Source organism: Dendrobates tinctorius, unplaced genomic scaffold (genome assembly GCF_039654945.1).
Source record: "Dendrobates tinctorius isolate UK_male_01 unplaced genomic scaffold, ASM3965494v1 ptg000056l, whole genome shotgun sequence".
NCBI classification, from domain to species: domain Eukaryota; kingdom Metazoa; phylum Chordata; class Amphibia; order Anura; family Dendrobatidae; genus Dendrobates; species Dendrobates tinctorius.
In genome coordinates, this window is record NW_027361724.1 from 22,334,122 (window position 1) to 22,360,430 (window position 26,309).

Genomic DNA, 26,309 nt, shown 5'->3' on the forward strand with positions numbered 1-26,309 from the left:
TCTACTTGCATTGTGTACGCAGATGTAAGAAGAAGGACCGTGCCGCGGGTACCTGTTCTGTGCTGGTTCCAGAACTGGTGGGGCTGTCTCCTCTGCTGTCCAGGGAAAGCTTAAGGGACCGGAACAATCCTTGCATGTGGAAGCAGGGGGCTTGGTGAAGGGAGTGCAGCTTCAGCGTGCGCGGAAACAGACAGACTTGGCAGGAACAGACAGCATGCAGCAGGGACCAGTGAGTGCTCCGGCCATGGAGCATCCGTACAGCGCAGGCCCGCGCCCAAGCACCGCTGCCAGAGACTCTGAGGAGAGACGTGCAGTGTGCCAGTCGGTCGCTACAAAGCGAGGTGTCAGACGATCCTGGCCCATGAGTACCGTGCGCGTGCCGCCTAAGAGAGACCGGGTGTGGGGCCATCATTTGCGCCCTGATTCCCCAGTGTACATCTGTCGGACCACGGTGGGCGCAGACAGTGTGGAGGCCCACACTCTCCCAGTGACATCAGTATATGGACTAGGGGCAGAGGAAGGTGCCGGAGACCAACCACTGCTACCAAAAGACGGATTCACATTATCTTCAGGACCCCCACTGGACAAGTGCCACGCCAGCCGTTGTTGGCATCATCACCTGCTCCGTGTTTCACCCCATCCTGGGAAACGCCGGACAGGATAAGTGACCTAACAAGAACTGCTAATACCTTTCTGCTGTTCTTTAACTCCTGTCCCCTGTTCACCCTTTATCTCCCTGAGTGGAGTATTCCCATGTTAAAGTAAAAGTTATTAACTCCTGCTCTGCTTTGTGTCTGTCACTACATCCCGCAGCCTGCTTACACAGACATCATTTTAGACCGCACAACCCCTTTAAATACATTTTTGAGATTGTTGCTCTGCTTGGAGACAAACAAAGCAACTGTTTTATTTTGCCATCAAAGGAGCTCCCCGAGGTCTTATTTTCTTTGAGGGTCAAGCTGCAGTTTTCTTACATACCATTATGGGGTACATATAACTTTTGAGCACTTTTTATTTTACTTTTTTTTTAGGCGGAAAAACTAGAAATTCTGGCAGTTAGATTTTTCTTGAAGGAGTTCCACAGTGAACGCAGGGCACACTGATGACACAGGCTTCATTGATGCTACCAGGCAACCCACTACCAGCAAGGTATTAACTTACCGTACGTACTTCCCTTGTCATCGGAAGCTCACTGCTACATACGAGGCACCAGCTCGTCTCCACTACTACTCACACTTGCGAATTTGAGTAAGACCTGGGCTCGGGACAAAGCATTAATAAATCACTTGGATAGATTTTTTTCTTTTTTCACTCTTCTGTCATTTATCACTGTGGAGAACTTGTGTGCAAAATAATAAAAAAGTATCGTATACATTTTAAAGGAACCCTGAGAAGTGCGGCTGTGTATTATATGCCTGGGAAGTATCTGAGGCATCATGCTGTGGGACATCATACTTTGTGGGGGACACTTATGGGGGCATCATACTTTGAAAGTGTATTTTCTGGGTGACTCTCTGAGGGCAACATAATATGTGGATAGTCATCACTGTGTGTATGTGACATCATGGGAGTATTACATCGTGTGCGGGAATTATCTTCAGGCATCATACTGTGGGACACCATACTATGTGGGGGCATCATACTTATATAGTGTGTGGGGGTCTCTCTGAGGGCAACATAGTATGTGGACCATCATCATAGTGTGTGTGTGTGTCATTTCGGGAGTATAAGGCTAGTTTCACATTAGCATTTACGGCCGCAGCATCGGGCTGCGCACGGCCGCCGCTAAGCCCCGCCCCCTGCCGCACCCCCGCCAGTAGCTCCGCCTACGGACGCATGACGCTGCATGCGTCCCCTATCTTTAGCACTGGGGACGCAGGCCGTGCGCAGTATGAGTTTGGCGGCGCATGCGTCCTTTTGACGCTGCGCCGACCAGCGCCAAACGCAACAGGTTGCAATTTGGTGCGCTCGGCGCAGCGTCAAAAGGACGCATGCGCCGCCAAATGCATACTGCGCACGGCCTGCGTCCCCAGTGCTAAAGATAGGGGACGCAGGATGCATGCAGCGTCATGCGTCCGTAGGCGGAGCTACCGGCGGAGGCGGGGCTTAGCTGCGGCCGTAAACGCTAATGTGAAACTAGCCTTACACTGTATGTGGGAAGTATCTTGAGGCATTGTGCTGTGGGACATCATACTATGTGGGGGACACTTGTGGGGGCATCATACTTTGAAAGTGTAATGTGTGGGGGACTCTCCAAGGGCAAAATAATATGTGGACATTGCAGTCATCATAGTGTGTGGTGGACCATCAAAAGGGTATCATACTGTGTGGGAACACTAGGAGGCCTCACAATGGACACTTTCTGTGTGGGCGCAGAAAATGACTGGGCAATGTTAGGAGTATTTGCCACTGGACACGGATATACTTGTCCCTTTTTCCTGTTTTTCAATGCTGAAAGGTAAAGATACCATCACAGACTATTTGAATTGACAAAAAAATAAAATAAAAGCCAAAAATCCACCAAGTGTTCAGGTGTAGTGAGGTCGTTCGCGAATGAACGAAGAGCCGGCTCCTTGCTGTGAACGACAGAAGTCAGCACCCCAGGGAGAGCCACTTGTAGACTCTGACTGGATCTCACTGGGGGGTAAAATCAACATGTTCGGATGCCAAAAAAAAAAATATTAACGCTCGCTTGCGGAAATGGTCTGCGAATGGCTGCTTGTAGGTGGGCAGAGTTTTGAAATTACCAGATTGCAGGTGAACACATATTATATAGAGATCTGTTTGGGATCCAAAAAAGCCAGAATTCCGGTCACTGGTCAGGTGGGGAGCGAGAAGGCGCAAAATGCAGATACATTATAGAACATTTACATATCAAAGTTGATACACAATCAATGTAAGTTTATTATGCGTTTCAGATGAGTGAAGGCGGAACATGAAAAAGCGGATCGGAAAATCTGGCCAAGGCTGCATCGGTGGAGGTCTTAAGAAAGCTTGGTTATGGAACTAGGTTCTGAGGAAGGTTCCTCCGGAAAGCTTGTTGGTATGTTTGGGAAAGCTTGGGAATACTGAATCAGTCAAGGATTCGGGAAAACTGGGGGAGGTAGCAATGTCAGAGGACTCTGTAATGTGGGGTGGTGCACCTGGGAATGGTGGAATCATCAGGGGACTCTGTAAGGCCATGTGCACACGTTGCGGATTCTGCTGCGTTTCAGGCTCTGCGGGTCCGCAGCAGATTTAGCCGCGTTGTACAGTACCATTGTTTGCAATGGTAAACGGAAAAACGCTGTGCACATGCTGAGGATTTTTCCGCGCGGATTTGCTGCGGGTTCAAATACGCAGCATGTCAATTCTTTGTGCGGAATCCGCAGCGGTTTCACACCTTCTCCATTGCAGAGGTGTGAATCCGCAGGTATTTTTACCTGCAGATTTTCCCAAATCCGCAGCACCTAAAACTACATGTGCACATAGCCTAAAATTGAGTGGTGCACCTAGGAATGGTGGAATCATCAGAGGACTCTGTAAAGTGGGGTGGTGCACCTGGGAATGGTGGAATCATCAGGTCATCAGGGAACGCTGTAAAATTGGGTGGTGGATCTGGGAAAGCTGGGGTTGGCTGCAGGTCTGATAACTTGGTGATAAACCTGAGAAAATTAGGGAGTGCAGCAGGGAAGGGTGCTTCAGTAGAGGAGGTTGATGGTACAGCCTGAAATGTCAGAGGGTTGCTGGAATCTGACCGCACATCACTGAATATCTTACTATTGAAAGGCAACAAAAAAAAAATCCCTAAAACTACCTAACCTCGTGTATTCAGAGACTGTACCGCCCTGTGTCACCTCGCCTGTCTCTTCATGGAGTCCTGTGCAGTGAATTCCCCCTATAGATGTGTCATTATCACATGTACATTTCCAACAGAGGCCATAATCACAGGAAAGCTTTATACAACTATACACAAGTTCAATGTAAGTTTATCAAGAATTACAGCGTACTGAAGGAAGAACTTGGGGAAAGTTGGGTGGTGAACCAGAAAAATGTAGGAATGCCCCAGTGGAGTTCTAAGGAAAGCAGGGTGGTGGACCTGGGAAATTAGAGATGGTTATTTTAGCAATTAACTTGGGAAAGCTACATAAAAAAAAAAAGACAGGGTTATGCAAGTTGGCAAGTTGGGGAAGGCTGCACAAGACTGAAAAGTCAGGTTATGCATCTGGGGAACGCTGGGAGAAGTTGCTTCAGCGGAGGACTCGGGAAAGCAGGGTGGTGGACCTGGGAAAACTGTAGACGGCTGCATCAGGGAAATCTAGGGAAGGTTGTCTCAGCTGAGAACTTGGATAAACTAGATGATGCACCTGGGAAAGCTGGAAAGTCTGCATTGGCAAAGGCCTCAGTAAAGCTTGGTGTTGGACCTGGGAAAGCTACAAAGAATCAAGAAAACTGGGTAATGTATCTTTGAAGGCTGCACAAGACTGAAAAGTTGGGTGGTGTAGCTGGGAGAGGTTGCTTCAGCAGAGAAGGCATCAGTTAAGGACTCTGGGAAAGCTGAGTGATGTACCTGAGAAATCTAGGAAAGGTTGCTTTACTCGAAAACTTAGAAAAGTTGGTTGGTTGGCCAGACAAAGATGAATAGATCCAGAAAGCTGAGGAAAGAGCACAAGCCAAGGACTTGGGAAAGCTTGGTAGTGGATACCTGGGAAAGCTGGGTAGTGGATACCTGGGAAAGCTGGGTAGTGGATACCTGGGAAAGCTGGAAGAGCCTATCAGTTAATGACATGAAAATCTGGGGGAAGGTTGATTGAAAGGAGAACTGGGAACTGCTGTAAAATCTGCATTAGCAAAGGACTCAGGAAAGCTGGGTGTTGGATCTGGGGGAGGCTGCATTGGCTCAGGAAAGCTGGGTGATATACATTGGAGAGCTAGAGAAAGCTACATAAGCCAAACAAATCTGACAAGTTGGGTGGTGTACCTGGGAAAGCTGGGAGAGGTTCCTTCAGTAGAGGAGGAGACTGGTGGTGCATCTGGGAATTATATGGAAGAGTTGCTGTCATCAGACCTGAATGTCATCATAGAGAAAAAAATCCCTAAAACTTGTTATCGTATGGAGTAATATTGAGCGTTCTATCCGGGGACTGTCCCTCGTGCCCCTCTCCTCTCCGCATGGACCCGTGAACTTCAGCAGCTCCGCTCACACTCCTGTAGTCACTGGACTCCGCGCAGTGTGCCAGCCACGGCCCTCACCTCCCCCCGGCAGAGCGCCCCCTAGCGGCGCACCGCCTCTATCTTATATAAAGAGGTGGAACAAGCGGCGAACTCCAAACCTCCCGAGCCAAGTGACCGCTGCGGTGTGCGCCCTCCAGCCCGGGAGCAGGTAAGGGGCCAGCACCCAATAACCTGGCACAGCGCCTCTCTCCTGCTGCATGGACCGGACGGCACGGAAACTTTATTTTTTTGTTTAATATAATTTGTAGCGATCGAACATAGGATCCGATGTCACCTGGCTGATCCTCTGCGGCCGTAATCCTCTATCTGTCTGCAGCCCGTGGTGGGAGCTGTCCTCTCTAGCTGCACACTTGTCATTCTCCTGACAGCCTTGTAGACGTCTGTATTTCACAGCATAGGACAAGCCTAGATATTTGCTGCAATCTTGTTCTTTTTATCCCCTGAAATCTCCACTTTCACCTTCCCCTGTCAGTTGTAGGATTGACCCCTTGGCTTCTGGTTAGTGATCCTTGCTCCTGAGCTGCCTGTGTCACCCGGACTCCGCTGACACTTTGTGGGCATCACCCATGGTCACCTCCATCACCCATGGTCACCTCCATCACCCTGTGCCCATTGTGAGAGCCACTTTGCTCTGGGACTCGCTCTTTACCTTTTGTGCTCCCAGCTTGAACTTTGGACAACAATAATGGCCACAAATCCGACTCCCCAGACTGCCCTGCCTGTGTCCAGCCTCTAGAAGAAGAGACCCTAGAGATGCACACCATGCCCTCCCAATCCCCTGCTCTTTGTTTTCTGTCCTCTCCTCCTCACACTGCTGCTCCCTATTACTTTGAGTGGTTTTCACACTTTGTTGTGGTGTAAATTGGTTTTACATTAGCAGTAATTATCATTGCATACAATGTATCTTTTTTCTTCTGTGATATGTAAAATTGCACAGAGGTTACATATAGAGCTAAAGGTCCCTGATCATGGCCACCGATGCTCTCACATATGGACACACTTCTATCAATGTTTCTTCAGCAGATGCTGTCACTTTCATGGTCACTTGATGATCCTGGGTACTTATATGGGCACCTAATGGGGCATGTGCACCCTGCCTGGAGGCTTGGAATTCTGCTTCAAACTTTTACTAATGGTGTTTAGTGTGTGTATATTATATTATATTTACTATTATATATTCTTTTCATGAATAGTTTGAAAATAATGTGAATCGCCCCCTATATGCTTATATTATTGGATGTGATGTGGTGCTTGAATATGCTTTTAGTTGTTTCTTTTGTTCATCTTCTTCCAGTATGATAATATATATATATATATATATAGTGTGTTATAGGTAAGTACTACTAATAAAACTTCACTGGTGTTCATGGTAAATCATGATGCGTTTAAAAATATTATGGCAACTCCATCAATTTTGTTTGATACTAAAAAATCATGTTGGTGAATGAATCTCATTAATTTCTATCAAACTAAAGCTGCCCACATACATAAGGTACATTTTTGCTAAGCATCGTTTACTATAAAAGGCATGAAACTTTTATTATTGTAGAATTGCAAAGTTTCTAAAGTGTTTTGTTTTTTTTTTTGTTGTTGTTTGTTTTTTTAATTGGAAGTGCATAAAGATGTAGATTGACATTTCCCAGAGCCGACTACTTTTAGAATCATTCTCCACTTAGTGATCAAATACTTGGACCAATTGTTGACTAGGGATACGTTCACATGTCAAGTAATCATCCTTTTAGGATGGATCCATCAGCTCTCCGTTGACAAAGTTGTGCAAACTCCACTTTTTGGATTAATTGTCTGAAAATAACAGATTTCATCTTGGATCTGTTTTTCTAATATTGTAGCGTATGGAGAATCCGTTTTTGTTTATTTGAAAAGCATTCCTTGCTTATTGGATTATTCCCAAACGGAAGAAATTTGGGGGGGGGGGGGGCTATTTAATGGATCGGTTTTCCATGCACTTCAATGTTTTAAAAAAAAAAAGAAAAACGGATCTGGTTGACATCAGGACAAAGTTGTCTGCACCACTTTTAGTTAATCTATTGCTGCTGGATCAGTTCTAAAGGATGATTACTGGACATGTGACCATAGCCTATATCCTGGACTTCTAAGTGTCACCGTATACATTGGTGTGTGATGGCACAAACGTGGTAAGGTTACTTTATGACTTGTAAGGGTTTTACCTTTGCGAACCATATTTACACTGTGGTCTTGGTTACCTTGGCAAATAACGAGTTAAAGGGATGAATGGGTTGTCTTGAGTGTTTCCTAAACATTTGCACAGGTAATGGAGGGGGCAATGAAAGAGTTAATGGAGAAGGATAAATCCATTGTCTGAGTGCTCCTAAACATTTGCACAGGTAATGGAGGGAGGGATGTGCTTCTGTCATACTTCAGAGCACGTATCTCTTGTCATTTAATCCCAGAAAGAAAAGTGGGCCAACAGAGTGTTTGACTTGGAATGTAACGAAGGCTTGTGGAACCAAGGTGCTGACAAGACAACCTGCAAGTGGTTTGGCAAGTAGAAAGATTTCCATTGCTCTGGGATTACTAACACATCTGAAATCATCTATACTGTGCATAGCGCATGATACAGATATTGTGCTGATGGGAATTTTCCAGGTAGAGACAATTAGGTGACCTGAAATAACCAGACTTGGATAAAATAGTGAAAGAATCCACCATTGAGAATGATGCGAGGTGCAGCGCATGTCCTTCCACCAGGTATCATTAGTAGGTAGAGATCTCTTCTTATTGAGTCCCCAGCACCATGAGATAGTGGATCATATCTTGGGTCATATTATCAAAGAGGGGACGTAAGGGAAATAAAACATCATATAATGCCATTTTAACAGTTCACCTGTTATAGAGGGATGACTACTGTGTTGTATCTGTTATATCAGCTATATTGGAGTGTGCACCCTATTAATTGTTAGTTTTACTATTTACCTTAAACATGGTGCAATGTGATTGCTCAAAGTGCCGTAGATTTTGGAATTATCACTCACTTCATCCTGTTAAAAAAATGTAATCGGAAAAGACAAAGTATCCTAAAAATATCATCTCCGAAGTTCTACGACTAAGCTTCGTGGACTGTGTAAGCCTGTGGTGAATATGCAGTCGAAGGGAATCTTCAGGTCATTCCGACAAGACCAATTTCAAAACTTCAAGAGAGCACAAAGAATTATGAGAAATGAGAAAGGAGATGGGAGTTTGTCTTTTAAAATTCTGAAATAAAATAACACGAATGAGGAATGTGAAAGGGGAGAGTCAGGAATCTAAGCTGATGAAAAAGGGAAAGAAATGAGAGGGAGTGAGAGAGCGAGACAGCAGGGGACACCACACACAATAGCTGCTGGGTTTCTATGAGGTGGATGGAATAAAGAGCTCTCCAGGGTGCCTTATTACCCCAGTTTCGGGGAGGATCATTTCTAAAGGGCATATTCTGACATTTCAGAATGCGTCAGCTCTGTGGAAGTGAGATTAAGTGAAGGATTGGAACTGTGTCAGGGAAATACAGGAACATTATCAAGGTAGAAATTTGGTTCTGTTTTTCTTTGTGTAAACAAATGTAATTTGTAGTTTATCTTTTTTACTCCTGTTCATATCCAGTGGTGTAACTAGAGTCCGATGGGCACGGTACAAAACTTGTACCTGGACCCCCACCTGGATTTTGGTCGGATATGTGGACCCTTGTAACAGTCTAGATATTATGAAGATATGTGTATTTGCCCCCCATGTAATGTCCGCCATTATTGGTGCTTTCTGTAACAATGCCCCTTCCTGGTATAATGTCCCCCATCTTGGGCCCTTCCAGCAATAATGCCCCTTCCTGGTGTAATGCCCCTTCCCGGTGTAATGTCCCCCATCCTGGGCCCTTCCAGCAATAATGCCCATCCTTGATATAATAATAACATCCGTGGCTCCTTCTGTTCATCTTCAGCACATTTTCAAAAGAAACAGACTATTATTTTTACCATTGCTCCTCGATATCCGGCAGCTGACGTCTGCAGCAAATGATGTCAATTGCAAGCGAATGTCTGCTGGCCGGTAGCTTGTGTTGCAGCGCAGGGAGCCGGCGGGTCTCTGCGCTGCAATACACTTCAACTGAATATGTGTCTGAAGATGAACATCCAGATGAAACTGGCGCTGGTGTTGGCAGGCCCCCCTCTTTCACAAGCCTGGTCACAATTGTGCTCTCTGCGACCCCGATAATTACGCTCTGCGCCCGTGATAATTACACCGTTGGTTATAACTAATAATGCCCCTAGATGTGAGATTTTTCCATAGTTCTGTTTCCTATCAGAGCCTACATAGTCATTTCAGCTTTGTAAAGGTTTGTCACTGGGAATTCATGTTGTGAAGCAACAAATGCAAAAAAAAAAAATTGACAAGGATCGTAAATGCTCACTGTTCACATATACGTTGGTGCGCTTGTGTTTATTATTGTATTCTAGTGCAATATTCTCCGCATGTCTGTCTTTCCCTCTTTGTTGGACTTTACAGATGTTCTTCACCCAGGTTAGTTGTAAAAGAATCAGATCAGTATCACAAATAAACATATATGAAGAATTGTAGGACTTCGCTCCTGGCAACTTTCTCTTTTATACTTGCTGTCAGCATGGTGTCCATCCAGCTTTGACCTTGTCTGACACTTGGTTGCTAGGAATACACTGCCTAGCAACCAACACTTGCAGTGGCGATGTTCAGCAGCGTGCGCCGAGCAACTGATCTACCCCAGCTCATTGCTGCCTCCAGTTCATGTGCATTAAAGAATAGGCAGGTTTGGTGACATATCTTGTGCATGGAGTCCTTCTTTTCCTGAGAGATACAATAGAGTAGGATCAGGCACACTGAAACTCAACACTCGATCCTTTTTTGGTTTCCGGGAATATAACCTGCCACCGGGGTTCTTTCAGCAATTTACCACCCACTTCCCATTGAGCACATGTGCACACTCAGTACTTGTGTATGGGGAGGAATAGTGCTGTCAGGCAACTGCCTAAAGCCAGCCATATACGTTAGATGGCTGTTGGCTGAATGATGCCTCAACCTATCATTAGGCCGACAGCCATCTCGGACGATACTCCCATACACCCGATCACTCATTCGGCCGAGCGCTCTTGTGTTCTCTCTGAAAAAGCTGCGGACTGACATGTTGGCCAGCCAACGGCTTATCTCCATGAATCCAAGCGATCGGCAGTCTGAGATTGGTCTTGTCCAATTGACATCCCTCACAATGGTCCGTTGGCTGGCTCACCCATACACATTAGGCTGGTTTCACACTTGCAGACAGAGGGCTGCAGACTTCCTCCGTGAAGCCCGCCCCCGCCGTGCCTCTTCCGGCTAGCTCCGCCTATTTCTGCATGCGGCTTCATGCTTCACTGCATGCGTCGTTTTGATAGTGCGGTGACCCCCGCAGAACACATCATGTTGGAATTTTATGCGGGCGCCGCATCATCAAAACAACGCATGCGGCGGCATATACATACTTCGGCATGGCCTGCGTACCCAATGTTAAAGATGGGGTAGGCACGAGCTAACTGGAGGAGGCGGGGGGCGAGGCTTCACGGAGGAAGTCCGCAGCCCTCCATCCGCAAATGTGAACTAGACAGTGATTGAACCTATCAGTATTGGTGGGTTGACATGACATTTGTCATTGGGCAGAACATAAACTATACTTTTTGGGCCAATGATGACCTCTTTAGTAGTGTTTTCCAAAGTGAGACGTCGATGAGATGAAGATGAGTAATTTTTCATCTTCATATTATTAATCTAAAATTTGATCCCCTAGACCAGGGGTGGGGAACCTCAGGCCCAGGGCCATTTACGGCCCTCGATGACCTTTTATCAGGCCCCCGAGCAGATTCTCAGGGACCACATTCTTGGGCAGGGAGCTGTATTTTGATTGCCACAAGCTCATTAATTTCTTCTTGCTCTGTTAGCACACACACGCAGTGTTCACTACTGAACATTGAAGGGCATGCAATGAAAGATTAAGTCAGGAAACCAGTGCCAGAGTCAGGATGTACTTTGTGGGCGGAGTTTGTACGGCCTCCGAAGGATGGTATAAATATCCAAATGGCCCTTGGCAGAAAAAAGATTCCCCACCCCTGCCCTAGACAATGAGATTTACTGTTTTAAGCAAATATGCTTTACAGAGAATGGCTCATGCCAGTTGGCGAACACATTGATGTTTTTGTCATATTCTTGACTCTTTAGATGCATTAAACCATGTCACACATTTTGTTTTTCAGTTAAAGAGTAACTCAGATTGGGATGTCTTTTTATATTTGTTAGGCGCTTCAATAGCAAGCTGGAATATTCATACGAAGCGTCTTCAGAGAACAGAGTCTGCAATCATTGCCTCAGCCCTTGCCCCTAGCTGAAATGAAGCATTATCATTGACCTTTGAGGGACTGGGCTAGTCCCAGAATGATGAGCACAATGACAGTGCGCTTTCTCGCCATCTTTTATCAGCAGTATAATGAGACACCAAGAGTTCACTGTCAATGCATATTTTCAGAAAACGCTGCACTGGTCTTTGCACGCCAGTTATTCTGATGGCTCGTTACTACTGAACTGAGCAGGTGAGAGAGCACTGTCTTTGTGCACATCGCGCAGGGACTAGCCCAGGACCTGAAATGAAGGTCACTTACACTTCATTTGAGGGAGGGGACAGAGGCCGCAGCCATGACTACCCTCTGACACATCATTTGGATATCCCAAAATGCACTGGAATACTAAAATGAAGCATTGTGTAAAAGGAAGTATGGGGAAAAAGCAATTAGATGGTGTAGTTAGGGAAAAATTGGAAATTTTTGATTAAAGTATAATCGAAGATAATTTAGATTATGGCATTAAATGTTTAGATAGTTTGAATGAAAATGAATTTGTATTCTGAACTATCCCATTTAAACAATGTTTGTTCCTGAATCTCCTATTCTTTTTCAGGTGACTCTTTGACAAATTCAGGACTTTGGCCTTGAGGGAAAACATACAAGAGGGAAAACATACCCCCTGCCTCTGCACAAAGAAATTAAAAATCCACTTAGCCAAAATAGTGAGTGTTCCCTACTGTGATAAATTCCCATGATCCATTGTGCTTGTCAGGAAGTCTATAATCTGACAATACCCTAACCTTCACTTAATCTAATTTGGATAAACCTGTTTCTCTGGACCTCTTTTGAAGGTAACTTGCACAATTTGATCATACCTACCTGGTTCTCCCAGATCAGATTTCTATTGTCCCCAAACCAATCATAATCCTGACCGCATTGTCCTGAAATACAGAGAGTTAAGTTACAAGAGAAGCTGGTAACCTGAATACAAATCCTTTTTGTCAGTGAAGGCACATGTGACCAGGTGATTAAAACTTGGAGTTCTGGTGTTTACCATTGGTTTGTGTTCAGATGTTTGGGTTTTCTTCCTTTAAGAACTAGAGTAGAAATCTGGCTCGTAAACCTAATGCCAAGGATAAGATGTTCTATCTTTGACTTTTGAAATGGAACAGTCATGTAATGCTGAATACAGACAACCAATTATATCGGACAAGTGAATTCCATGGTTTTGCGGATAGTATTTGTACCCATGTTCCTTTTTTTTTATTTTTTTTCTTCTCTGACCAAGCGGTCTGAGGAAAACATCTGTGATGTCTGATCATAATCGACAATGCCAGACTGAGTCCATGGAAAATTCGGACTGCACTAGGATGATATCTGAGTGCCGTCTGATGTTCGTGAGCTGACATAATGAAAAAGTTGGGAGAAACTTTTCCGAGAATAACTGGTCAAACTCTGAGCAGCATAATTGGTTGGTTGTGTGCTCCTACCCTTAAAAGCGTTCATCCATGGAAAAAAAATAGCAATCAGTTATTCACAGGATATGTAATAAATATGTGACGACTATATATGACCATCACAATCTCTATAGTGGGGTCCATGGCTCCCTCTTCATTCTCACTGCAGCTCAAATCTTTCTGGGGCCAACAGAAAGTTGCCACTTGGCTGTTGTGCAGTGAGGAGGCGTGGAGATTGGGATACCTGTTCTAGTGACTTGGTTTCTTGCACCAAAGCCTAGTATTCATTTAATAAGATTGATCACACCATTTTCTCTTCACATCTTTCAAAACTGTGTACATTTTTGAAAAATTTGCTATTGTGGAAATCATGTCAACTCTTACAGATTTTACTCAATAAATGTCCCCAAAAACATTTGACTGAAACCACCGATAAACGTGGTATTGTCTGACAGTAATGTGTAATGGGGGGGTCTCCAAACTCTCCCCCATCTGGTGATGTTGGGGTAGAGAAGGGTTTTTCATGGACGATTCTGTTCTAAATTAAATAAGCTGGTGTCAGTGCAGTCTGACAATGGCTTTCATAGAACACGGGCACACTCGGCCAAGCTGAGAATTCGTATGGAGCAGTTGGGAGCGATAACTCATCCAAACAATCGCTCAGCCATCTAATGTGTGTCGAAATCTTGGGTTAACACCAATATCTTGGGACATTCCGACTCCTAATAACCATGTTATATATGGTGCATGCTATAGTACTGTACGATGAGTTTACCTTATTCACAAAATCACACTAGACATGTAGTGTATTTACATAGTTCAGTATTGCAATCATTTTGAATTGGTCTTCTCTGAGAATTGGATGGTGGATCACCTGCTCTGAAGTTCTATATGGAGCTTCAAGCACGGATTTCCACTAATAAACTGATCCATGACTTACTGGAGCTAATAGCTAACTTTCTAAGGGGAAAGTTAGCTATTAGATTTAAGGGAATCTACCATCACCAGGAAATGACCTATTCTTTAAGTCTGCTTTAAAAAAAAATAATTGGCAATGTGTTATTTCATATCAGTCCTTTATTTTATTTTTTTTAAATTGTAATCTTTCAATTTTCACAATGGCCATTGGGACATTTTTAGACTTGTCCTTCCTGTCATTTCAGGAAAAGTTTTCAACAAGGCTCTGTGTCCTCAGGGGTAGGCTTACAATGTCAGGTAACATCTCTGATAGCAAAAGATCCACCAATCACGATGGGCAAGGTCACAGCCGACCTACCCTCTCCCCCTTCTTCACAGTGTCCTTAGCACATGCTCATTAGAAGTGTTAATACAAAACCTAGGGTCAGAGTCTGACCATTGTGGCCAGTATTCCATGTCAGACTGGGGTGCCCACCAGTAACCAACTCCAGGGCCACACTTTTCAGCTACATGCAAATGTGACATTATCCTCAGTCACACATTTATATAACAATGAACTGGGTAGATTCCTAAATGAATAAGATGCTGCCTTTGTCTGTACATAATGATTCAAGCATATAGTACCAAGTACTGCTCATATAAGAGGGTGGTGGCCCACCAGAGGATTCTCCTGATCTCCTGTTGGCCAGTCCAAGCCCGCCAGTATTTATTGGGCGATTCCAGCTAGTGAGAAAAATTGCAAGATTTCTATTTTCTATACAGATTATGATATATAAAAAAGTGGCTTGAATTACAAAAAAAACTGTATTCTCGAGAATGTGGATTCTTCTAAAATTTGAGTTTAATTCCACTCGAATAAATGTTTCCATCTCTATTCTGTATGGTATGTAATGCTTGCTGATTTGTATTATCCCTGTGGACAGCCGGTTCCATCGTACGGAGTTGTTATACCCATGGTTTCACCTGACTATATAAGCGAGGCGGCTCGTTATATAATTACTGAGAGGATATTTTCAGGAACTGAAACTTCCACATTCTTGTAACCGACATCCTGTTCTATAAGAATAGGTTGTCAGTATCTGAGATCAGCCGTAAAGTCGCGTTTTTAGGGGTCACTGAAAACATCACTGCTGAGATAGAAGATGGGACTGAGAAACCAAGGCATTGAATAATCACACCCATCTAATCGCAGCTTCTTGGCCTCACGATGCACAGATAGGAAGGCCCCCTGACGGTGAGGGCACATGAGGAGCTGCTAGGTTTGCCACAGTCACCTTTTGTAAAGCCATACCAGCAGGCAGCCTGGTAGGTAAGAGACTTTGAAGAGTGGTGTGAAAATGTGGCCTTTGCTTTTAACCTTTCTGAACCATGCAGTTTACTCCTCCCAATCCCATATGTTGTTTTTTGCCTGAAGAGAAGTAAATGTATATACCATTAGTTGGGAAAACATGGCAGTGCATATCTTCTGGCTATTAGTAACCGCGATACTTACCATTCTTAATTGATTTTCTTGCGGAGGTTTTCCCTCTTTTAAAATCAAGTTGTTAAAAAATTCTGTTTTTGAATAAACTGATAGCATTTTCTTTAAACCCTTTGGGCTCAATTTACCAAGGTGTTTGCACCAGAATTTTTGCAGCTACTTTGGGAGTTTTTACGTCCACTCTGGCCAGCTTTGCCAAAGTGGACTGAGCAGCGGCAGCTAGTGACTAGTGCCAGTGCTTGTTACTTGAGTTTGCCTATGGTGTTCAGGTATGCACAGAGTATGGCGGGTGCTCGAATGACATGTTCCAGTCCCTATGTTTCGCAGCTGTTAGCCACAAAAGATGCGGAGGTTGCCTAACAACCGTGAAACATGCGGCCGCTGGGACTGGAACATGTCATTCGAGCACCCGCGATGCTCTGTGCATACCCAAGCACCATAGGCAGGTGCGGACTGGGACTGAAATTCAGCCCTGGCATTTGAAATCACACAGGCCCATGCAGTCCCCATCCCCAGATGGGATAAATTACTAATATTACCCTGGATGGAGGAAAGCAAGATTTACTACAAGACCAATATTTGTAATGATACCTGTGGCCTGCTGGGGTAAGGTACTGAGCCAGCAACTTTGTGCTCCATCACAACTCTTAACAGTATGGATGTCTTTAGAACACCGATTCTGCTAACAACATAGCAGACAAGGCAGCCCACAACCAGACAGGCCCTTCTGGCATTTGCCAAATGGCCAATCCGACCCTGACCATAGTTAAACTTGAGTAACAAGCACTTGCGCTCAACAATAGAGGCGGCGAATGGCCAAGCTCACCCAACAAGTTTATCAACCTTTACTGGTGTTATATGCCAGAAATGTATTGGAATAACATTTCCGGCAGTGATGAATGCCAGTTGTAAAATGTAACTAATTTCTTACATAGTGTAAACTGCATAATGGGCGTATATTACTCCAGCGAGCCCCTTTATTAAGACTGGCTTGCAGAACGCCAGTCCTAATGAATCTGGTTCTATATTATCTATATATTGGCCCCTAGAAGCATTGCCATTGCACAGGGCTGGCGTGGGGGGAGAAACTGGGTAATTATCCAGGATTCTAATCCCCGTAAGAACCCCCAGCAGTTACAAGCAGAAACTGACATTAGTCATGTGACCAAAAGTCCTGTACCCTGCGGTAGTCCAGGAGAAGACACACTGGTAAATCCTCTATAGTGTGTGTATAGATTATACACACGTGTGTGTGTGTGTCATGCATTGTCATACAGTTTGTGTAATGTCAGACGAGAGTTCATAGGTGTAAACATGTTGGCAATCGTCCAATGAACTAGCAAATTGCTGCTCATCCATCAATGATTAGATTGTTTATGGTGGAACAAAAATCATTGCTCTTGGCAGCACATCTCCCGGTGTAAACGGGAGATTTTCTGCTAATAACATGATGTGTATGAGGACAGATTGATTTATTAGTGATCGTTCTGTGCCAATCATTCTTTGTCAGCCGGTGTAAAGAGGTCAATAAACAAGAGCCAAATGACTTCAATATAGTCTATTGTGCTGCTTGTGTAAATTCAATACTAATATTTCTGTGTTGTGAAACGTGTTAGCATTTGGGGTTCCGGTTTTAACTATTGCGCAGGGTTTAAAACCGATTCTGCCCTTGCGCTCCACTGAGTACAATAGTAGCACATGGAGTCCTAGCGTCTCACAATAAGCCTGGGATGCACTCTCCAATTCGGTCATATTCTAGGCAAAATATTCTGATCTAAGCATTTCTGCTAAACCAAACTTCAGTCAGTGTCGGGTTCTACAGTGAAATAACATCAATACTGGCCGCCATAAAACATGTATTAAAATGTGATCATTTTACAGCCATTTTAAATCGCTTCATCTTTTATATAATACAGCTTTTGCGTGCATGAAAAAAGAATGGATCAGATTTTTAGCAGATCTTGGTCAGTGTTAGTTTTCCACCAGTGTTTCATCAGTTATTTTCTTGCATGGCAAAAAAAAAAAATTGCAAAGCTTCTTCCTACACTCTGGTGCATCTGTGTGCTGTCCGTGACTTTCACAGACCCTTAGGATTGTATGGGGGATTTGGAGATGTGACTCGGATTTAAAAAATAAAAAAATAAAACACACCCCGGGAAATGTCCGTATGTTTTGTTTTTTTTTCCAGACACTGTTAACAATAAGATAACAAAATGTGACCAGCCGCATAGACTATAATAGATGCCACTTTTATCCTTGAAAACCACAGATGGAATACGTTTGAGGAGAAAAATAGTCTGAGGCCTAGGGCCCTGTACACATGTTGAGTATTTGGTGGGTTGGGTTTTTTTACCTCCAGTATTTGTAAGTCAAAATCGGGAAGGATAATAAAGACAGAAGTGGTGACGTGTTTCTTTTACACTTTTCCTCTGATTGTTCCACTCCTGGTTTTGACTTACAAATACTCATGTGAAAAACTGACCAAATACTGACCGTGTCCACGCGGCCTCTGGTAGACTCTTTCCGTGCTTCTGCCATTTGAGTTTTAGCTTGGTCTTTTGTAGGAATGAGAAGAATAAGTCCTTCTTGTAAAAACACATGGATTTGTGACCCAAGCGATGTCTGTGGAACACTTATATTTTTGAGTTCAGCCAAGGTGACTAATTGGTATTTAGAATGGAAATTTCAATTTTCTAAAACTCTGATCAGGATTTTCCCCTGTACAGACCTCTACAGTATCTTTATATGTAATGAAAACCTGTACATTCCTTTTTAGTTTCATGATGAAAACACATGTGAAACATATGTGCGCCAGTAGGAGAAGCGAGATGCCTAATTACAGAGGCTGTTCTGTATAGTCCCTGTAATTTCTAGGCATTTTGAGTAGTTTTGTCATGAATGTACTTGAAAAGTGAATTAGAAATCGTCCATAATTGTAACTTCATATAAGCTAACTGTAAATTCTATATGTATGTGTGTCCACAAATGAAACTGATGGTGATAAGCATGGGGTCGCTGTTTTTAGGTCTTTTGCACTTTTATTTTGTTTTATATTTTTATATTTCTATTTTTGGGGAAAATAATCATGTAGTGACTTGTCTTGAGTTTCTACATGGGTTTTTATTGTAATCTTTTATGCTTTTCTAAAAAGTGTCGATCAGAACTGACATATAGATGACGTAGCCTTAAGGGCCCGTTACACATAGCGATATCGCTATAACGTCACTGGTTTTGTGACACAGCAGCGATATTGCTAGCGATATCGCTACATGTGATATTTGCCTCCGACCGGCTCCCCCGCTGATTATCGCTGATCACGCGAGAACGTCCTGGGCCGTTTCTCGTCATCAGCTTCCTGCTGTGGCGACGAGCGACGCGTGGACGCGGGCGGGAGGATGTCTTCATCGCTGCGTCTGAGAGGTAAGTAGCGACCGCCGACCGCTGCTATGTCGCTGGTGAGATCTGCCTGTTTGGCAGCTCACTAGCGACCACTTAGCAATGCACCAACGATCCTGACCGGGTCATATCGTTGTCTGGATCGCTGGTGCATCGCTAAGGCTGGTTTCACACTTGCGTTTTTTTGCGCTGCTTTTTAGCGCAAAAAAAGGCATGCGTTTTTCCCCTATACTTTAACATGGGTGCGCATATGTGCGCATACATATGCGTTTGTATACGCATGCGTTTTTCTGCAGTGTGAGCTCGGGCACACAAAATGCATCCTGTTTAATTTTTTGTGCGTCTGACTTGCCCCCAAAAAACGCATGCGCACGCAATGCGTTTTTTTTTTTACAGCAAAACACCCATCAAAGTCTATGGGTGCGCATATGTGCGCATTGTAATGCGCACGTATGCGTAAAAAAAGCATGCTTTTTTAAAAAATGCACCAAAACCCGCAAAAAAACGCACACAAACGCATGATGTGTTTTTTTCATGCGTTTGTGTGTGCAAAAAACGCGCCGCAAAAAAACGCAAGTGTGAAAGTAGCCTAAGTGTAACGGTACCCATAGGATAGGCTATCAGCATGAGATCAGTGGGGTGCGACACCAAGTCCAACCACAAGTCATCTGTGAACTGCTCCAGCAGGGCCCCCTTCAAACAATGGACATGCAGTGAGTAGGAGACAAGGTGCAGTACTTGACAGTGACCACTAAACAATGCACGGAGCTGTTGTGCCAAGCAGTTTTCAGCTGCTCGGGGGGGTGGGGGGGTGCTGGATGCCGGACCGCCACAACTTTCATTCATTACCTTTACTATGGATAGGCCATTAATATCAGTTCTGGACAACCCCTTTTTATTAATGGTGTTTTGGTACCGGAGTCTGTGGTCGGTGTGAAAAACCTGAGGTATAAATCATCTCATTTACACATGACCTATACAGAAAAGACAGCACACGGAGACCTGAATTAGGCCTAACCCATGTGTTTTTTTGTTTTTTTTTACTAAAAAAATAATAATAATGGAAGTGTTTAGGAAAAACAAATTGTAGAAAGCAACATACCTAACACATACTGTGCTTTTCCAGTTACATGCACACAAAAAATCTGTGTCCTGTGGTTCTTAATTTCCTATTGACTTCCAGCCAGTATTGACCTGCAGCATTTTTAAGCCACAAGATGAGGCCTTCTCTTGAACAAGCCCTGCCATGAAACATACACTATATATAATACATGTATTATACTCACCACTGCCGCTTTTTCTGTGATCCAGCACCATTTTGCTCCTGTTCTCGGTGATAGCACCGCTTTTCAGGCTATTACTCTATGCATGAGCCGTATGTCTCTTTTACAGTGTAGGCCTATATGGCCTCGTACTGTCCCTCCATAGACTTGCATTGCAAAAACTGTTCCTGGGTTCCGCAGAACGCAGCGTGACCCGTAGAGCAGTGACATCACTGAGAAGAACGGCAATACGGCGATGGGACCTGGAGACGTCAGCATTAATACACACACTACACTATATACACCTATAAAAGGATTTAGTTAAAAAAAACACACACAACACTTAGAGTAGGCGGCCATACAGTGTTTCAATGGGATTAACCTATATTTTATTCAATCCTCACTAGAAAGCCCTTTAATGAGAAGGATCTCCTTTCATGCTGTTGAACCTAATGGACAATTGTGTATGTAGGTTTGGGAGGGTCCATTACCATTGTATGTGTACAGAGAGGTGATGCCTCTTAATCTGTCAATTTTCGGACTCCATATCCCCTTTTAATGACCTAATCCGTTGGGCACACAGGGCATGGTGTCAGAGGGCATCCATGGTGGAAAACCAATTAGCAGAGTTTGTTAAAGATCTAAACTTTAAAAGTTTTGCCTACTCGTATTGTAGAAAACACTATGAGGTTAATAATAAAAATTAGTTTTAGGAGTTTTAATATTCGTGAAAATTTAAAAATAATCACGCTTACTTATGTTTAAATTGCTTCACCAACTTGTTCCATAGGTCCAACAGAAGCAGGGAATTCTTCTTCTGGGATCCCCAGTTTTACTGTTTTGGTGAAATGTAGCAGTAACTAAGAAAATAAGGTCAATGTCAGAATCAGAGAGTGAATATTGGGTCACTGTCCTAACCTGCGAGTTGTCACTTGCCCATCTTTTAATACCTACGGACATGAACCCATTGATAGTTGCTGGACCCGCTGTCCTCACACTTTTGCTGAGCTTGTGCTACACGTCTCTATTAGGGGGAGGGGGAAGATGGCAGGAGCTTGTGCACATGTGGTTAAGGGTCATTTAGTCATCAAAGGGCACGTGTAAAAAGAAAAGCAGATCTGATGTCATTTTAGACCGATTTCCTGTTGCTTGTATACCACAAGTGTTTTTCCAAGTCTTGTAGTCTTCAGAAGACTACAAGACTAAAGAGCGGATTTTTAAATAACTACACTAAATATTATAACGTCCTCCTCTTTCTGAGCGATTTACTTAATACATATCTTAATAAATTCAAAAGATCAAAGTGTGTGCGCAGATTGTGTAAACTGAGCATTTACAATCCATCAGGCTAGGGTACTTTAGATGGTCCCATGTAATACATGCTATGTTTTCAACACATGGAAATTGTACACGAGTGAGTGAAAACTAGGATAGTCCTCAATGACTCCTGACTACACCTGGTCATATGAGTCCTCGAAACTGTTACATGAGTTTTTGAGGAGTGTTAACCAACATCAACAACTAAAATGACCATTTTATTCAATGTCACAAATCGCTGTGTGACCGTACTGGCGAGTGTTGCGGAATATATTTCTGCAGTTCTCTGGGTATGATACATAGTAACATAGTTAGTAAGGCCGAAAAAAGACATTTGTCCATCCAGTTCAGCCTATAGTCCGTCAGAATAAATCCCCAGATCTACGTCCTTCTAAAGAACCTATCACACGCATCAGAAAATTTCTATAACGACTTGTAGTGCTTCTGCTGAAAATTCTACTTCTGAAATAGATTAAATGCTAATCCCAGGTGGAGGAAGTGGTGGACATGGCGGTATAGGTGGAAGAGGAAAAGAAGCACGGTGGCTCAGTGGTTAGCACTGTTGCTTTGCAGCGCTGGAGTCCTGGATTCAAATCCCACTAAGGACAACATCTGCAAGGAGTTTGTATGTTCTACCCGTGTTTCTGTGGGTTTCCTCCGGGTTCTCCAGTGTCCTCCCACTCTCCAGACATACTGATAGGGAATCTAGATTGGGTTGATGATGTAAGTAATGCACTGTGATAACTAATGGCGCTATATAAGTGAGTAAAATAAATAAACCCCTGATGATTCAATGAAAAAAGCTGTGGATTAGCCCACATTAAATCATGTGGTTATCCTTTGACTGCTGCAATTTGCAAAGTGTTGAACACTTGTGACACCTTGAGGTTGCTCATTAGGCCATTGTAAAATACCATTAAGGTAAGGAAAAAAAGAAAAAAACCTTATTTGAACAAGGTCAAAAAAATGACTGCATTCTACAGTTAGCGCTCCACATACTCGGGTACCGAAAGTTTGAGTTGCACTTTTTTGCTGTAACCGTGCTGTGCAGCTATTTTTCTAGCTGGTTTTATTTATCTGGGACGAATATAAAATCCTGGCACGCAAATGAGGTGGAGAATATCTGTTTTTCACATTATCTACTTCTTTGATCTCCATAGCTATCATGTATAAAATATGAGGACAACTGAAATTTCTCAATGTGTGCAGCTATTTATCGGTGTCTGGAGATCCCACTTCCTATTACGCCTGTGGCAAGAACGTGATACATTATTGGGGGGGGGGGAGTCATGAGGGGAATTCTTTTTTTTCTTAAAGTACCGTACGTTTTTCTTGTCATTGCATTTCCATGATTTGCGTCGTTATCTTCTTTAAATTTATCATTGTCGCCCAATTCTTGATAAATTTGGCACTTTTTTTGTTTTCCTCTGGTTACCCATTCTTTCAAACCACCCCAGTAGTGTGCTGCAACTTTAGAGAAAAAAAAAGCACAAAAAGTTGCAATTCTGGTTTACACCTTGTTTGCATTGCTAACTACACTCAGATTACACCTACTTTCTAAAAGTGGCGAGGGCGGTATAAAATAACAAAAGGTAAAACATTTCTGTGCAAATATAGCGTGCAACATGTTTTTCTACTTTGACCTCAATTCATCATTTTTCATTTTGACCTGCCCTATTCTGTGCCAAAATCCTCAAACGGAACACAACGTATAAAGCATTTTTTTGCAGATTTAAAGTGTTTTTTTTTTTACTTTATGTATGGTTTTTTTGCCATTTTTAGAGTTTTGATACGGTCCTTTCTTAGACTTTAACTGTGAATATAAAAAATAATTTCTAAAAAAAGTATAAATGATAACGTAGGTGAAAACATTTTAAAGTTAGCTGTATCCACTCGTCCCCCCTCAAAAAAAAAAAAAGCAGCAAAAAGAGAAAATCAGTCCAAAAAGGCACAAATTCTTTTATGAATTGGCCTCTTTATTAGCTGAGACCTAATTAAGCTCCACTCTAAAATATTGTATTAATAGTGTAACAACAGAAATTAACAAAGGTGGCACTATGACCATTCTACTGCAACTTTGTAATTTAATACCCTTTTGATGACTTTTGAGTATATTTTGCCTCCATCGTTGTAATCTAAGCATAATTATTTGGTGGCTAGTCTGTGATTAGCGCAAAAAACACACAACTATTTTGTATCTCGCTGACATTCTGCCATTGTTGCACTGATTTCCTGCTATTTTTCTGTTTCTGTTTAGTCAAGCTTTTGTAGGTTTTGAGTGTCTGGGACTTAATGCTGTTGTCAGAAACTTGTCATGTTAGTTGTTAGAGACAGGGATTATAGGAATTGTAAGAAAATGGGCTGGTAAATCTGACTTGTGTAAACATCCCCTCCAGCTGCAATTTTTTTAGCCGCTTGCTGTCTAAGCAAGATGGGTCTTGTATTGACAATGGTGTCAAGAGACTTTTTTTTAAAAAAATATTTTTCATGATTAAATTAGTAAATCTTAGTTTACTTTTTAATTTATATAAATGTAAAAAAAAAAAAAAAAAAAAATTACTGTGTAATAATACATGGTCTTACTGTCAAACGCTAACCATGTTGTCTCATCAACAGGTTGTTTTTTCCACCATCTGCACCAATGAATGCTGCAGACTTTGTCACCGTGATGGATTACATGGACGGCATCAACGTCAGCGATCTCAACAACACTTGTCCTTCTGGAGACTGCATCACCATGGAGTCTGTGTCATGCCTTAATACACTGAACAGGAGCGCCCTGCTATACTCTCTAGCCATCGTCCACATCTTTATCTTCGTTGTAGGACTTTTGGCCAACTCTGTAGTCATTTGGCTAAATCTCCAGTCTAAGACTACCGGCTACGAAACTCACCTGTACATCTTCAATTTGGCTGTGGCTGACCTCTGTGTACTTCTGACCCTGCCTGTATGGATTGTTTCATTAGTCCAGCATAACCAGTGGCCAATGGGTGAGATGACCTGCAAGGTGACCCACCTGATCTTCTCCATCAATCTCTTTAGCAGTATTTTCTTTCTGGCTTGCATGAGCGTTGATCGCTATTTGTCTGTGTCTCTACGTGGAACCATTAGTAAACACCGGAGACAGATTATACGTCGGCTGGTTTGTGTACTTGTTTGGCTAGTGGCCTTTGCGGTCTCTCTTCCTGACACATATTATTTAAAAACTGTGTCTTCTGCTAATAATGAGACTTTTTGTCGCTTCATGTACCCAGAACATACATACAAAGAGTGGTTACTCGGAATGGAAATCCTAAACATTTTACTGGGTTTCATCATCCCATTTGCAATCATTGCAGTCTTCTATTGCCTCTTGGCATGGACTTTGTCATCTTCCTCATCTTCGTTATCCTCCTCTTCCTCATCATCATCATCATCATCTGCTGTGGATCAAGAGAGAAGAATCAGTGGAAGGCTCATCGTTTCTTATGTAGTAGTATTTATGGTGTGTTGGTTGCCCTACCATATTCTTCTGCTATTGGATGTGTTTTATTTCCTACACCTGTTGCCTTTCAGCTGCTTACTGGACAATTTTCTATATGCCGGCCTTAATATCACCCAGTGCTACTCACTCCTTCACTGTTGCATCAACCCGGTCTTGTACAGTCTTATTCACCGAAACTACCGCTATGAGATCATGAAAGCTTTCATCTTTCGTTACTCTTCGAAAACTGGCCTTACCAAACTCATTGACTCGTCTAAGGTTTCTGAAGCAGAATACTCAGCTGTGGAGCAAACCCCAAAATGAGACATTATGAGAGACTGAGCTGACTGTCTCGATGTCTCAATCAGACTGAAATATCTGGGACCAAGCTCATTCACATTCCTGCCGGTGCCAGCAGATGAGAGAAGTCTTCAGGACACAAGTACAGCTTAATTAATAAAGCTGGCATCTCACCAAGCTACACTTCTATCACCAAGAGAGCGCAAGCAAACGAAGACTGTGCAGCCATAATAGCTGTGACCAGGGATTTGCCTGCTTGTCTCCAAACATCTGCCACCGAACTGTACTCTGAATAGGGTTATAAATGGCACTAAAGAGCACTGACATTTGTTCCTGTCTCACCTAATTTTGTATTAGAAAGGGCACTGCATGTTAATCACTTAATGGCCATAAAATGGTATAACCTGCTCCCCTCCTGTGTCTACGAGACACAACACTCCTGTAAAAAAAGACTTTAAGCCAAATATTTCCAAGCTGGCAACTTCCCAACAATGAGGTGATTAATACCCATAGGGTAAACCCAGTCTGTTAATGATGTCAGCCACCGCCTTTGTATATATGTAATATAAAACATCTTTTGTAAAGCATATATATATATATATTTTTCTATAGCTTATTGTATTTAAAAAGCCATTTTATCTGGCAGTTCTTTGTATTTGAAATTCAAATAGACCTTTATATATAAATATCCATATATGTATTATCTATATTTTCGAGAATTGACTATTGCAATTGTTACTGTATTTTATATCTCCCTTTGGTGGTTTTTTGTTAATACAAAAAAGCTCTTTTTAACCATTAAAGCTTTGTACAAACAGTAGTCATTGCATCTGTGTGAATTTTGGTGTGTTGCGAGAATATATAATAGAATTGGCCTCCATGGGACAACTTGTTCTGCTAGCCAATGGGCAATGGTTCAAATGGAGCTTGTAATGGACGAGACAAATGAGAGCCCTTATAGAGAATAGTTAGTAAGACGTTGCCCAGAGAGGAGATAAAAGGAGTGTACTGATGAGATGTAGGAAGATTGAAAACGGCAAATCCAAGGCTTAATGGGAGAAAACATGGCATGCCCTCCGCATTGTGCCCAGGACAAGGGGCATTTATCAAATTCTAACAAATCACCTTTATTGGATAATGTAGATCCTGGCTCTG

At 42.9% G+C, this 26,309-nt stretch overlaps 1 protein-coding gene across 4 annotated transcripts; it reads left to right on the plus strand.

Annotated features, from left to right (window-relative positions):
* Window positions 1-3,752: 3,752 nt before the first annotated feature.
* On the plus strand, window positions 3,753-25,974 carry ACKR3 (atypical chemokine receptor 3). Of its 4 annotated transcripts, none has more exons than XM_073577593.1 (2): window positions 3,753-3,962; window positions 24,008-25,974. In XM_073577593.1, coding segments are annotated over exons 1-2 (1,173 nt in total). In that variant the 5' UTR covers window positions 3,753-3,960; the 3' UTR covers window positions 25,179-25,974. The 4 variants fall into 4 exon arrangements, with proteins under 4 accessions (XP_073433694.1, XP_073433696.1, XP_073433695.1 ...); XM_073577595.1 differs by lacking the exon at window positions 3,753-3,962 and adding an exon at window positions 4,303-4,435; XM_073577594.1 differs by lacking the exon at window positions 3,753-3,962 and adding an exon at window positions 4,967-5,362.
* Window positions 25,975-26,309: the final 335 nt, after the last annotated feature.